A 16,167-nucleotide genomic window follows, 5' to 3' on the forward strand; every position below is an offset into this window, starting at 1 on the left:
CATCCTCCTGGGTTCCTTGACCCTGCTGCTCTCCACCCAGGCGCCCCTTGCCAATAAAGTCTCTTGCTTTGCCAGTATGGGTGTCTTGAATAATTCACTTCTGAGTGTTAAACCCCCTCAGGTTCTGGAGGGGGTCCGCCTTCTTGCAACATATGGACACATTGTCTCTCCTTCAGAACAGTCTGTATCTGTGTTAGACCAGGTCCTCTAAAAAGCAGACACCAAGACTGGATTAGAAAGACAAGATATTTGAGAAATGTCTATGAGAAAAAAGGGGGAAGGAGCCAGGGGAGGCTGGAAGTCACTAGATACCCATGAACATCTGGCCCCAGGGAAAGGAGACAAGGAAGGAAGGAACGGGAGGGGGGGGGTGCACGTGGGGTTAGACTGCAGTGCAGTTCTAGAAAAAGTTTGACTAGACCATCAGGGACTCCTCGGGCCAGGCGCCAGGAACGAGCCTGCTTTCCTACCTCTGCTCTGCTCACTCACAGGCTGGGGGCAGATGTGGGAACCGTGGTCTCCACACTAATGCAGTGATGGAACCTCGAAGCAATGAGGCCCAGTGGTGATTCCACTTCCTGCAACGGGAGATCAAGTCTGCCACTGCTCCCAATTCCATATTCCTCCCACTTCTCCCCTGGGCCTCTAACAGTCCCCACCACAACGGTACTACTGTGTTTCATTAAATCTAACAAGCCACTAAAACTAAGACACTCCATATTTTCCTATACTATTAAAAGAAATGCTGCTAGTAACATCACTCACTATCAACTCTAAGAATTTTATATTTACTGAAAATGATCTTTGGGAGTCAAATATATTTTTATCATACATCTTTTTTTTTTAAGATTTTTTTGATGTGGCCCATTTTAAAAGGCTCTATTCAGCTTGTTATAATATTGCTTCTGTTTTATGTTTTTGTTTTGTTGGCCGTGAGGCATATGGGATCTTAGTTCCCTAACCAGGGGTCGAACCTGCACATTCTACATGGAAGTTTTAAGCACTGAACTACAGGGAAGACCCTCATGTTCCCTTCTTGGGCGTACATTTTTAAAACAACAATAGGCAAAATATATCATCACAGATATTTCTAAAGCTTCTTCAGAGTCCAACTCTTCTCAATCAGTTTCAGCTTAGTCACCAATATCTGGTATTCCCCACGTATTTGTTTTCCTTCTGTGCCATCAAGAGTCCCACAGGTGAATCATTTCTTTAAGGAATGCTCCATTGTGGTACCCGGATTTTCTTTCAAAATGATGGCACCCGATCTTTAGGCAATAATACTGGCACTTCCCTGACCCACCCAGAAGGCCTCAATGGTGTTCCAACCACCTGCAGAATTTATATTTCTTCCTTCAGTGGTCCTTAAGTGGTCTGTTGACTAAAATAGTGAGAGGTTACTATTGTCCAAACAGGCCAGGTAACAACCAAATTCATGTTTCTTCCTGACCGCTGCCTGGGGAGGGGCAGCAGCTGTAAGAATACACATACATCTGACCCATATTCAAAGGTGGAGGTGGGGGTATTAAATCTCATGAGGAGCTAAAGGCAAGGAATACTGTCACTGGACTACCAGAAGATAGGATAAAGATTCTCTTGGTATCTCTATCACCAACTTACTCTGTGATATAAGTCAAATCATTCCATGGAATTCTCCAGGCAAGAATACTGGAGTGGGTTGCCATTCCCTTCTCCAGGGGAATCTTTCTGACCCAGGGATCAAACCTGAGTCTGCGGCATTGCAGGCAGATTCTTAACCATCTGAGCCACCAGGAAGCCCAAGTCAAATCATTCCACCTCTTCCAGTTCCTGTTCCTTTCCTTTTTTGGAATGATGAGATTACACCCAAGTTTCCCTAAGCTCTCCCTCATCTCTGTTTTAGGAGCCAAAACCATACTGCTGAAGTGTTACACGACAGGACCTGAATGGAAGGCTTTCCCTCGGGAAACTTTCCCTCAGGAAACTGCGGCCGCAGCTGAACTGATTCCCACTACTGTGGATGAGACTGCTGCCTGAGCAGGCTGGTTACATTCTGGTCCTGCTGGGGGAGAATGTGTGTAGCGACTGTGTGTGTGTCTGTGTGTCTGTGGGAGGCGGGGGCAAGTGGAAGGGTCCAGGCCTGCTTTTTACTCCTCCACATCAGTACTAACTGGTTCATCCCAAGAGCTGGCCGATTCCTCAGAAGCAGAGGAGAAGCCCAGGCAGCTGAAATTCAGGAACCGCAAGTTTTGAGGGAAGTAGCATCTGACGATGACAGGGCTGCAAGGCCACAGAGGACCCTGAGTCACCGGCAGGGAGAACACTGAGTCAGGAGGCCAGGCCTCACACGAGGGGCCAGGGAGCAGCCCAGGCCACCCACCGGGGATGTCCACACGCAAGTCGCAGGGCTGATTTCAGAATGGTTCAAGCGCGTTACATTTACTGTGCCCTTTGTTTCTGTTTTGATTATGACATCAGCTCCACCTCAGATCATCAGCATTAGATCCAGAAGTTGGGGACCCCGGCTCTACAGGATAATAGGTCAGAAAAAAATCCAACTCTCAAAAGGTGCATTCCTGAAGAACAAGGTTCACCATGACATCTGCGTGTGGCTGAATTACAGCGGATTTCCCAGAAAAACAGATTTGTCAAGTTGGAAAGGTCAGTTATGAGAAAAATTCTTCATAAATATAGATCACTGACAGTTTTTATACTGAACTGAGAAAAGTTTTCATAAATAAGTTGAAGGTGGATTCTTTCCCACCTGAATTGTGCCTGCCAAGGGAATTCTGCATAAAAAAGTGTCATTCATCTGTAATAGAAGTAATTAAATTAGGTTTGATATATTGTATAAAATATAAATAGATGACATGAAAGGCAGTTTTTCTAATGGCATGTAATGTCTTTACAGGAATTCGGAAGCAATTACTAAAGACACAAACTAAAGAACACTGTAATTCCTAACAGCAGAGGGACTTTCTTGGTGGTCCAGTGGTTAAGAACCCACCTTGCACTACAGGAGACTTGAGTTAGATCCCTGCTCACGGAACTAGATCCCACATGCCAAGGGGCAACCAAGCCCCTGCACCACAACTACGAGGCCCACGTGCCTCAACAGGAGATTCCACAAGACGCAACAGAGATCTCACGTGCTGCAACTAAGATCTGATGCAAATAAATAAATACGTAAAATTTCTAACAGCAGAAATCCATTCCATTAAAGCAAACTAGCTATAGTCCAAAATACTTTGGAAATGACAAGTTAAAACCTGGGGTCGTAAAGACTACTGTAACCTCCTCAGAGGCACAAAGTCACCAAAAAGCAATTCACAGTGCCTCCAACTTTCAGACTGTCGTGTTGGAGAAGACTCTGGAGAGTCCCATGGACAGCAAGGACATCAAACCAGTTAATCATAAAGGAAATCAGCCCTGAATATTCATTGGAAGGGCTGATGCTGAAACTCCAATACTTTGGCCACCTGATGTGAACAGCTGACTCACTGGAAAAGACCCAGATGTGGGGAAAGATCAAAGACAAGAGGAGAAGGGGGTGACAGAGGAGGAGATAGTTGGATGGCACCACTGACTCAGTGGACATAAGTTTGAGCAAGCTGCAGGAGACAGTGAAGGGCAGGGAAGCCTGGCTTGCTGCAGTTCATAGGGTCACAGAGTAGGACACAAATGAGAGACTCAACAACAACAGAGACTTTCAGACAGATCCAGCTCCAAGACTAAGAAGGCCAGCGGAGATTTCTCGAGCACCCTAGGCCAGTGGTGCAGATGTAGAAATGCTGCACAACAACCTGGAGGGGTTATTAAAACACAGCCTGACCTGCCCCACCCCCGAGTTCCTGAGTCAGTAGGTCTGGAGAGTTTGTGTTTCCAGCAAGTTCCCAGTTCCACTACTGGTCCAGGGACCCAGCTTGGAGAAGCACCACCCAAGGTGGTACTAAAGACAGAATGTCACGGAAATTTCTCCGCAGTGGTAAAAGATATTTAGTTCATGTTAACATACATGGGCTTCACTAATGGTTCAATCAGTAACGAGTCTGTGTGCAACGCGGAAGACCCAGGTTTGATTCCTGGGTCAGGATGATCTCCTGGAGAAGGAAATGGCAACCCACTCTAGTATTCTTGCCTGGAAAATTCCATGGACAGAGGAGCCTGACGGGCTGCGGCCTGTGGGGTCACAGAGAGTCAGACATGACTGAGTGACTAACACACACACAACCAACATATATTGTTTTAATAAAGCCATGAAGCATTTTTGAAACTTTAAAATTGTCATAGAAAGTTTGAAACAAAGATCAGTGTCAAAACCCCCAAAAGATACAGAAATCACATAAGCAAATGCTTCCAGAAGATCCTTGAGACAATATAAGAATGATGAGAAAGGAGTGAAGCATATCAGAGTGAGTTGAGGAAACACCCATCATGCTTTGCCTGGAAGCATCCAAACTGCTGGGTTAGACAAAAAGTCCACTGGGTCTGTAAGAGCGTATAGAAAAACCCAAACTAACTTTTTGGCCAACCCAATATTAACTAAAGCCTTCAGGACTCAACCTAGTGCTTTCTTTACCAGGACATAAGCTCAGGGTCCATCACCCAGCAAGTGTTTCCTGGCCCAGTGTGTTCACAAAAGTAAAATCTGTGGTGGGGAAAAACATGCAGAAGAAAAAACAAAGGAAGAGGTCTCAAAAGCCTGAAGATTCTGTGTACACACAGACAGCTCAAGGGGGAGACGGATGCAAGTGAGGGACAAGACGCCCGCCTACGTCTGGACACCACGGAGCAAGCTCTCGCTTCTCTCTCCAGACACGCCCACCTCCCCCAAGCTTCCCTGCACCTCTGGGCCTCATGCAACTGCCCTGATGTACCAAAACTCCCAGATACTCAGCATCACTGAAAAATCCCCGATTTACAGCAACGGACAAAAATTACAAAGGCAGGATGACAGGACTCACGCAGAGGAGTAAATACAACATGAAGGGCTTTCAAAAGAACATCATCAACACAACAGCACTATTTTAAACGTCCCTAAATTCCTGGCCAGCTGCCCACTGCAGATAAGTACAGTGTGTCCTGCCCCGCCAGGGAGAGCATGTCCGGAATTCTGGCAGGGGAACACCACACAGGACTTCTCTCAGGGGACATGCACGGAAGTGACACAGGCATCCCGTGGACTTGGCTCTCCACCTCAACAGTTGGCAACATGATCAGGAAAAAACTACTCACTTGGAAACATTGTCCTGAAAAAGGGCAATATTGGCCTTTTCAAGGACATGGCACATCCGTTCATAGAAATCTGACTTTCACGCATGGAGGGAACCACTGACTTCCTAGACTGGCATTCTCTCCACTTTCTAACACTTCTTTTAACAGCTACAGAGCTGGACACCATTGGTGAGGGAAGAATATGCAAACACAGCTTCCCTCTTCCCCACATTCAATCCATTTTCCCTTAAGGAAGAAACTGAGGATTTCCCTGGTGGTCCGATGGCTAATACTCTGCACTCCCAATGCAGGGCACCCGGGTTCAATCCTTGGTCAGGGAACTAGATCCCACATGCTGCAACTAAAGATCCCGTGTGCCACAACTGAGACCCACTGCAGCCAAATAAGTACATGTTTAAAAAAAAGAAAAGAAACTGGGGCTTCATTTCCATCTTTCCTTCCCAGGCTAACTGCAATATATCAACTCAGACCAGAAACAATGTCTCTAAAGTGCCTTCCCCGAATTCCCCAATAATTTTCCACAATGCACACATTAGGCAATCTCCCCAGTGCAGCACTAACCACTCAAGGCTCAGAACTACGCCTTTGTCTTGATAGCCCTTGACACAGAGTGATTGCCAAACTACATACGTGTATCCAGCCCACTGAGGCATACATGAGGCGTGTGATCACACACACCTGGTGCCTCAAAACAGAGAAGCATGTGTTCCCGATTGCTGAGCGTCCCCGAAACATATTTTAACATTTATTTAGGAGATGGAAAGCTTTTTAAAAATATGTGGCACCAGTCTTTGCCTTCTAAATTAATGACTTAATTGTAAATATATAAGTATTATGCTGTACCATCATTTAATTTAGGTCTTCAGGAAATACTCATCACTGTTTTAAAAACTAAAGTACAATTGGTTTACGCTGTTAATTTCTGCTGAACAGAAAAGTAATTCAGTTATACATACATATTCTTTTTTATATTCTTTTCCATTATGGTTTATCTCAGGATATTGAATATAGTTCCTGTGCTACAGAGTAGGATCTTGCTGTTTATGCAGTGTGTATGTAAGAGTTTGCGTCTGCTAATCCCAAACTCCCAGCCTATCCTTTCCCCCACTCCCCTCAGCAACCACAAGCCTGATGTCCATGAGTCTGCTTCTGTTTCACACACAGGTTCACTTGTGTCCTGTTTTAGATTTCACACGTAAGTGATATCATACAGTATTTGTCTCCTTCTGACTTACTTCACTTAGCATGATACCCTCTATTTCCATCCATGTTGCCACAAATGGCATTATTTTGTTCTTCTTTACGGATGAGTAATATTCCAGTGTATGGGGGGTGGGGGTGAGTGTACACACCACATCTTCTTTGTCCATTCATCCATCAATGGACATTTAGGTTGCTTCCATGTCCTGCCCACTGCAAACAGTGCTGTGTGAATATACGGGTTCATATATCTTTCTGAATCATAGTTTTGTCCAGATATATGCTCAGGAGTAGGATCTCCGGATCATATGGTAACTCTATTTTTATTTTTTTGAGGAACCATCATATTGCTCTCCATACTGGCTGCACCATTTTACATTCTCACCAACCATGCAGGATGGTTCCTTTTTCTCCACACCCTCTCCAACATGCATTTGTAGATATTGTGATGATGGCCATTCTGCTGAGAATGAGATGTTGCCTCACTGCAGTTTTGATTTGCCTTTCTCTAATAATTAGTGATGTTGAGCATCTTTTCATGTATCTACTGACTAATCACTTTTAAAGATTAAGGGAGATGAAGATTTTGCTAAACTCTTGGAACCAATTTCAGAGTATGTCTACCTCTATTTTACAGCTGTCATTTTCCATGCTCTTTTTTTTTTTAATATGTGACTTTTATTATGCTGCTCTTTTGTAACAACTTTAAGAAAAACAAGAGTTTTCCAAAGTTCTCAGAAACTACTAGCATCCATTTTAGCTCCTGAAAGAACTTCCTTGTCACTGTGCTTGTGAGTATGAGTTTGTTAAACTATACAAAGAAGCCCACTCCCAAGTCTCTACCCCACAAACTCCGGTTCAAATACAACTTCTTTACTTCTTTCATAAAGCCCTTCCCAGAAAGCACACGCTCCACTACTCACCTCTCCAGGCAACCACACCCTGTACTTCTGTTTAGCACTTAGTATAATAAATTTTAATTCACTTTTTACCAGTTACTCAAGACCACATTGGATACTTGTTGAGTACTCTTTTCGTACTCGAAAGTTTCAGGCTGGAGTCTGGTAAAGCATCAAAGATTTTTTGTTGACTAAGTGATCAAAGGTTATGTAACAAAAGTAGCCATAATGATGCCATGCAATTTTCATGGTTAAAAAAACAAGTAATCACGGACTATAAAAATTAGACAGAAATACCAAATAATATCAGCATGGGTTAAATGCCATTTTATTTAACATTCATCATTATTCATTTTATTACTATAACTCACTGATAACTCAGGTAGTAGTGCTATTAACAAATGGAACAATACCAGGAATTCAAGTCAAGAGGGAAAGAGAGGAAGAAAAATCTATATATTAAATGGGACTTAGAAATTTATCAATCAAATGCGGTGTCTTTGGATCCAGATTCCAACAAATCCTACTGTTATGGGAAGGAGGTAATAGGAGAGACAAAATGCAAATACTCAGGGGAGTATTTACATTTTCCCCTGATACTCGGGGAAAAAATGAATATGGCCTAATTCTTTGTAATCTCAAAGAACTACTGTTTATTTTTAGGTGTGACAAGGATTCAGTTCAGTTCAGTCGCTCACTTGTGTCCGAATCTTTGCGACTCCACAAACCGCAGGACACCAGGCCTCCCTGTCCATCACCAACTCCTGGAGTTCACCCAAACCCATGTCCGTTGAGTTGGTGATGCCATCCAACCATCTCATCCTCTGTCATCCATTTGTCCTCCTGCCCTCAATCTTTCCCAGCATCAGGGTCTTTTCAAATGAGTCAACTCTTTGCATCAGGTGGCCAAAGTACTGGAGTTTCAGCTTCAACATCAGTCCCTCCAATGAACACCCATGACTGATCTCCTTTAGGATCTCCTTTAGGACTGGTTGGATCTCCTTGCAGTTCAAGGGACTCTCAAAAGTCTTCTCCAACACCACAGTTCAAAAGCATCAATTCTTAGGCGCTCAGCTTTCTTCACAGTCCAACAAACCATAGCCTTGACTAGATGGACCTTTGTTGGCAAAGGAATGTCTCTGCTTTTGAATATGCTGTCTAGGTTGGTCATGACTTTTCTTCCAAGGAGTAAGCGTCTTTTAATTTCATGGCGCAATCACCATCTGCAGTGATTTTGGAACCCAAAGAAATAAAGTCAGCCACTGTTTCCACTGTTTCCCCATCTATTGGCCAGGAAGTGATGGGACATGGATGCCATGATCTTCGTTTTCTGAATGTTGAGCTTTAAGCCAACTTTCTCACTCTCCTCTTTCATTTTCATCAAGAGGCTCTTTAGTTCCTCTTTACTTTCTGCCATAAGGGTGGTGTCATCTGTATATCTGAGGTTATTGATATTTCTCCCGCCAATCTTGATTCCAGCTTGAGCTTCCTCCAGCCCAGCGTTCCTCATGATGTACTCTGCATAGAAGTTAAATAAGCAGGATGATAATATACAGCCTTGACGTCCTCCTTTTCCTATTTAGAACCAGTCCATTGTTCCATGTCCAGTTCTGTTGCTTCCTGACCTGCATACAGGTTTCTCAAGAGGCAGGTCAGGTGGTCTGGTATTCCATCTCTTGAAGAATTTTCCACAGTTTATTGTGATCCACACAGTCAAAGGCTTTGGCATAGTCAATAAAGCAGAAATAGATGTTTTTCTGGAACTCTCTTGCTTTTTCCATGATCCAGCAGATGTTGGCAATTTGATCTCTGGTTCCTCTGCCTTTTCTAAAACCAGCTTGAACATCTGGAAGTTCACGGTTCACGTATTGCTGAAGCCTGGCTTGGAGAATTTTAACCATCACTTTACTAGCGTGTGAGATGAGTGCAATTGTTCAATAGTTAGAATATTCTTTGGCATTGCGTTTCTTTGGTACTGGAATGAAAACTGACCTTTTCCAGTCCTGTGGCCACTGCTGAGTTTTCCAGATTTGCTGGCATATTGAGTGCAGCACTTTCACAGCATCATCTTTCAGGATTTGAAATAGCTCAACTGGAATGGCATCACCTCCACTAGCTTTGTTCGTAGTGATGCTCCCTAAGGCCCACTTGACTTCACTTTCCAGGATGTCTGGCTCTAGGTGAGTGATACACCATCGTGATTATCTGGGTCGTGAAGCTCTTTTTTGTACAGTTCTCCTGTGTATTCTTGCCACCTCTTCTTAATATCTTCTGCTTCTGTCAGATCCATACCATTTCTGTCCTTTATTGAGCCCATCTTTGACAAGGATATTGTAGTTCAAAAGAGCATTCTCTTTGAGAGTTAAGATAAAACAGTATAATACTGGACTCTCTGTCTAAATAATGGGGTGGGGTGGTGAGGAGTTCAGGAGAAACAGGACTGCCTGTGCAGCAGTGCCCAATGAAGGCGAACACTGAGGATGCGTAGTTTAATTCTATTTCTCCATCTGCACACGCTCACAATTTTCCAAACTAAACAGTTTAGATACTAACTTTAAGGAAGCACTAGGTGTCCGCTGCACTCCTTGGTCGGTGGCGGCCGCCCTCCACTGCTTTCTGGCTCTGGTTTGTCTCCTACCGTCTGGGAGCTGCCATCCCCACACATGGGCTGTGACATGCTGTCCCATTCCTTTCTGAGGTTCGCGGCCTTAGACAGACACCATCCTGTTCTTACTTCTACCCTGCACTGGAAACCCAGCCCTGTCACCTTCATTCTGCCTGAGACAGAGGCCCAATCAACCCTTGGCACCGCTGAATATTCAATCAACAGGTCAGCTTCCCAAGAGCTCTGAGATTCACACTTTCTTTATCAGACAGCCTGGAGCTAAGACCACATTCCAGCCAATTCATCTCAAGGCACAGAAACCAGAGATACAGCTGTCCCTCAGAATCCAGTGGGGACTGTTCAAGGATTGCCACAGACACCAAAATCCAAGGATGCTGAAGTCCCTTACATAAAAATGGCATAATACTTGCATATAACCTATACAAATCCTCCTATATACTTTAAATCATCTCTAGATGACTTGCAATACATAATAAAAGCAGACAGACCTTAGAGGTTCAATTTTAGAAAACTGGAATTGCAGGCTCAATTCCAGATAACTGTAATAAAGCAAATGTTGCAAGAAAGAAAGTCACACATATTTTGTGATTTCCCAGTATACACAGCTATGTTTTTAATACGAAGTGAAAGTGTTAGTTGCTCAGTCATGTACGACTCTTTGTGACCTCATGGACTGTAGCCCACCAGGCTCCTCCATCCATGGGATTCTCCAGGCAAGAATACTTGGGCAGGTTGCCATTTCCTTCTCCAGGAATCTTCCCAACCCAGGGATCAAACCTGGGTCATCCACATTGTAGGCAGATTCTTTACCATCTGAGCCACCAGTTCACTGAGTGTGCAATAGCATTATATCTTTAAAAAGCAATATACATACCTTAATTTAGAAATATTTTACTGCTATAAAATGCTAACCATCATCTGAGCCGTCAGTGAGTCGTGATCTCTTTGCCGCAGTGCCATCAAAGATCACTGATCACAGACGGCCACAACAAACGTATTAACAATGAAAAAGTTTCAGCTTTAACAAGAACTATCAAAATGTGACCGAGTCAAAAAGGGAGCAAATGTCATTGGGAGGATGGCACCTAAAGACTTGCTTAACTTAAGGTCGCCACAAACCTGCAATAAAAACACAATATCTGAAAAGCACAATAAGGCCTAATGAAAATACTATGTAAATAGTTGTGACTACAATGTATATGATAGACAAAGAGTTTCAGCATGTAGAAAATGCAAGTTTTACTTTTTGGAACTTGCCAGAATTTTTTTTCAAATATTTTTGATCTGCCAAGGCAAACTCCACGAATACAGAGCACCAGCTACAGAATATCACCCTTTGTTTCTGTAGAGTTAAACTCCAGCACCATTCTGCCTAAACTTCTCCTCCCCCGGGTACCAAGATGCTGTCATAGTTCTCCACTGCAAAGATTTCCTTCCCACACCACTCTAGAGGTAATGGTGCCCCGACCCGCTCCCTGGCTCCTTGCCCTTCTCAATTTTGTTTTCCTTTTCTTTTCTTTTTTTTCTTTGGCTTCATCAGGTGGCTTGTGGGCTCTTAGTTCCCAGACCAGGAATTGAACCCAGGCTCTCAGCAGTGAGAGCAGAGTCTTAAACACTGGACTGCCAGGTAATTCCCTCAATTTTATTTTGTAGCACTTACTGCTACTTGACAGTAAGTTTGTCTATCACCTCTCCTGTCCAAACTGTAACCTACCTGAGGGCAGGGACTTTGCTTGGTTTGCCTCTGTGTGCTCAGATTCTCAACAGTAACTGAAGCACAAAAGCAGATCAAACACATATGCAGAATGCTCAGGAAAAATAGGACTAAAGGTCAAAGAGGGCTGCGAACAAAACACTGATACTAGTAACATTAACTAAGAACATGTGCTTTCCCCACCCACACGCCCACACCCACTTCATGCCCTAACAGGCTGATTTCATGGCACTACTTTTATCCACTCTGACATTTAGACTGTTCTAAAGAGCTGAAGAATCAGTGACTACAGGGGCATATTAATAATAGCTGAATATGTCAGTTTGTGCCAGAAAAGAACCCAGTGCAAGCTCAGTACCTTCACGTGCCCGCTTCAGTATTTACAACAGACACAAATCATCTCAGAATTTAGGGTGCAGTGTGAATTATGTTACACCCTTTAGAGGCCATGGGTATTGGTTAAGTAAAAAAATCAGTGCTTTCTACTGTATATAAAATAGACTAATAAGGACCCCCTGTATAGCAAGCACTGAATACTCAATACTCTGTAATGGCCTATATGGGAGAAGAATCTTAAAAAGAGTAGATATATTTGTGTATGTATAACTGATTGATGTACACTTGAAATTAATACCATATTGTAAATTAACTATACAACAATAAAAAATTTTTAATAAAAATAGGTTTTAAAAATAAACAACATTTGGTTGTGCAACTTGGGGTAAAAACAATCAGCGCTTTGCTCCTCCTCCTCCTACTACAATTCTACCAGCTAGAAATCCCGACCAGCAGCTGGCCTTGTGACAGCAACATCTAGGAAGCGGGCAGGCGGTTCAGAGTGTCTGGTTCTAGCCTGACCTGACTCCGGCCCTCCGCTGCCACGTGATCCTGGGCAAGGCGCCGCACCTGTTTCCTCATCTGTGACTCGGGGGCAATCACAGGGTCTATATCACAAGGCTGATGTGAGAATTAAAGGACTGAGTAACAGGCACACAGCCTAGATCAGTACCAGGCACAGGGTGAGGGCCAATCCTCTCAGCTGTCACGTTCAGGAGTATTACCACCACAGCTGAACTCTCTCAAACACTTAGGTGTGCACGCTCAGTCACATCTGACTCTTTGCAACCCCCAGGACTGGAGCCCACCAGGCTCCTCTGTCCACGGGATTCTCCAGGCAAGAATACTGCAGTGGGTTGCCATTCATCCTCCAGCTTATACACTTACACTTTAACATAATTCTAGGAAGTACTCATTCTCCAGGACACAGAAAAAAACAGACTGTCTTTTTTTTTAAGGCCTGAAAAAACTGGTGACAGTACAGTGTATCATAATCCAATGGGGATTCTGCTGTAAATCTCTGCTGAGTGAATGAATGTCAGGAGACAAATACAAGTTTTTAAGAAATGTTGGTAAATACTATTCAACGCCCTCAGAATTCACGTGAAATGAGATCATGCACACAGTGCACTCAGCAGAGCACTGGGCATACGGAGAGCACTCCACGGAGGGGGGCTATTACTACGCCTGTTGGGATAGTGTATTCCAAGGCAAAGTCGGATTTTAAAGTCTTGCAAGCTCAAGTTCTCTTCCTCTGCACACAGCCTAGAAACCCACAGAATGAGGCAAGTTCCAACACTGCCCTGCTATCCCTCTGCCTCTCCATAAGTTGTTGTCCTTTTTGGTTTTTTTTTTTACTGCACTGGCTCTTTGTTGCTGCACATGAGCTTTCTCTAGTTGGGGTGAGTAGGGGCCACTCTCTAGTTGCAGTGTGTGGGTTTCTCATTGCAGTGGTTTCTCCTGTTGCAGCACACAGGGTCTAGGCTACACAAGCTCAGTAGTTGTGGGGTGGGCTCAGCAGCTGCAGCTCAAAGGCTTAGATGCCCCGAGACACACGGGATCTTAGTTCCCAGACCAGGGACCAAAGCCATGTGTCCTGCATTAGCAGATGGATTCTTAACCACCAAACCGCCAGGGAAGTCCTTCCGTAAGTTTCCTGCTTTTGCCTTTGTGATATGTTAAGATGATTCTTCATGAGACTTGATTTCAATGCAACTGCTCCAGGGCTAACAAAAATGTAGGAAGTGTTGATACAGTTCAAAACACCTTTTTACAGATGAAGACACAGGGCCTTGGTTGAGAGGTTCAGAAACTTGTCCAAGATCTCACCATAAGCGGCACCACTGGGGAACTAGAAATCCAGGCTCCCCAAAGCTCACCCAGGCTTCTTTCCATTACCAGGTTCTACTCATCCACAGATAAATGCACCAAAATCTCCTCCAGAACCAGCTTCTACACTCAGATTTCCCCCCATTTAAAGACGGATGTGTTCATGAACACCCCACCACTCACCATGATCTCCCTCTGCTCTTCCAGATTCTTCAAAAAATTAGAAAATTCACGCAAGGAAGCATCTGTAAGGAGAAAGGCATTATTATTTTGTGGCCAAAGCAAGGAAAGCCAACGAAAACCTCGTCTTTACGTACCTATGCAGCGTTCATCGTCAGTCTCTGCATCTCCGATAAACTCAAATTTGAAGTCTCTGAGGGAGTGCGCGAACTTCCGCTGGGCTGCCGAGAGACCTGGAAAGACAGATGGAGTGACCACGGGCGTCCTTGCTTCCAGTCAAGGTTTAGCATGAACTGACTCCTCTCCAGATGGCAGAGCTGTGGAGCTCTCCTCCACATGAGCTGTGATGAGACACAACCCAGCTCCTCAGCCAAGGGGCCCGGCATCCCACCTGGCACTCCCTGGGAGGTTGCCATGTTCTAGGATGGAGCAGTTGCTGGAGAAATAGCTGTATTGCTCCCAAAGGCACTCTCCCGATCTCTGCTCGCTCAGGTCAGAAGGCAGGCCAATCCAGGTTCCAGCTATCATGAGGGGTACACTACACGTGGCAGCGTCTCCCAAGGCTTGGGATATCCACATAGGTGCCGAGATTGCCAGTATAAACATCCCAAAGCCCAGTCAGCCTACCAGACGCCCTAAACTGATGCTCCAGTTCTGGCTGGAGAAACCCAGAGGATTCAAAGAGCTTTCAAAGCAAACAGCAGCAGCAAGGTAAGCCAAAGGCCAAGCTTAAATGGCAGAAAGAATTCATTCTCCAAAAGACCTACAGGGCCTCATCTATTTTTTTCTTTTTAAACTGGTGATTCATAGAAAATAGTGGAAAATTCTACTTCTGTAACAGGCTAACAGTTATGTTACAGGCCACACACCATGCTACAGGATACGTATTTCTTTAACCTCACTCAATACTCAAAATAAAGGTTATCCCCATTTTACCATGGAGATGTTAGCACTAAGGTCACACAGCTACTACAACAGCAAAGGTCTGATTGCTTCCAAAGTTATTTGTATAAAACCCATGCCCCTGCCAGGGTACAATCCTGTTTCTAAAGCACTTTAACAGCTGCTGCTCCCTGACGCCTGCACCCTGAATGGCTCCTGGCTCACTACAATGAATACTGACAGATTGGGTTAAAGTAAACCTTCCTGTCAAGCAAACAGAAAAGCTGAAAAAGCAAAACACCAGTCCATAACTGTTGATCAGAGCACTTACACAAAAAATGAATACGGACAAGAAATCAAAGCACTGGGCATGAACACTGAGGGCTGTTTTTAATAAGACGGTGTAAGATGGTAGCAGCAAAAAGCTTCTCTTTTTTAGTCATCGTATTATAGCTAACAAGCAAGGAGTGAAAGAAAAAATTTCTTATTTTTACATTGGAAAAAAAACTTTTTAACCAACTCTTTACCTCCACTCATTAAGCACAATGGTTCCCCAATGCCCTCCTTGACAAGCTGCTGCTGGCTCATTTCTTAAACTTCCTAAGAACCCTCACCAGTTCTTCCAGCCGCCCTCATGATCTGGTTGTTCATTTTGTTTCTGGCAGTGCTGAGTCTTCACTGTGGCACGTAGGCTTTCTCTAGCAGTGGCTCACGGGCTTAGCTGCCCCGTGGCATGTGGCATCTTCTAAGACCAGGGATGGAACCCGTGTCCCCTGTGTTGGCAGGTGGATCCTTAACCACAGGACCACCAGAGAAGGCCTCTTAATTTTTTTTTAACAGATTCTATTTTAACGCAGTTTCAGGTTGACAGCAAATTGTGGAGAAGATAGAAAGGTTTTTCCTAGAACCCCTGCCCTGATATGCATAGCTTCCCTCATTGTCAACAACCTCCACTGTCACAGATTCGGAAACCTCATTCTTCCAAAGCTAAACCGGAAACCTTTCAGAAGATGACCCAGGATCCTAAGTTCTTACCCTTGGAGTACAGCACAAAAGCACAACCGTCACGTAAAACATGATGGGGTGCAAGCACGGTCTCCTTCTCCACCCCTCCTTTGTAGAAGGCTTCTCTTTTCAATGGGACTGTTCAGCTCCACTGGCAACAGGGAGAGTTTTATCCTGCCCCCTGAATCTGGGCTGGTCTTGTGGCCAACAGAATGTGATGAAAGTGGCGCTGCTAATTCGGAACCTCCAGCTTTAGAACTTCGCACATCCCTGCTCCACTC

The 16,167-nt window shown here is 44.3% G+C and overlaps 1 protein-coding gene across 1 annotated transcript in view; it reads right to left on the bottom strand.

Annotated features, from left to right (window-relative positions):
• The window catches only part of ARHGAP10 (Rho GTPase activating protein 10), a 369,765-nt gene that overhangs the window by 262,172 nt on the left and 91,426 nt on the right, over positions 1-16,167 (bottom strand). Inside the window, exons 2-3 of the mRNA XM_040251356.1 lie at positions 14,137-14,232; positions 14,003-14,064 (exon numbers count right to left, since the gene is read on the bottom strand). Coding sequence (XP_040107290.1) covers positions 14,003-14,064; positions 14,137-14,232 — 158 coding nt within the window. The remainder of the gene's footprint in view (positions 1-14,002; positions 14,065-14,136; positions 14,233-16,167) is intronic.

This window comes from Oryx dammah, unplaced genomic scaffold (genome assembly GCF_014754425.2).
Source record: "Oryx dammah isolate SB20612 unplaced genomic scaffold, SCBI_Odam_1.1 HiC_scaffold_12, whole genome shotgun sequence".
In the NCBI taxonomy this organism is placed as follows: domain Eukaryota; kingdom Metazoa; phylum Chordata; class Mammalia; order Artiodactyla; family Bovidae; genus Oryx; species Oryx dammah.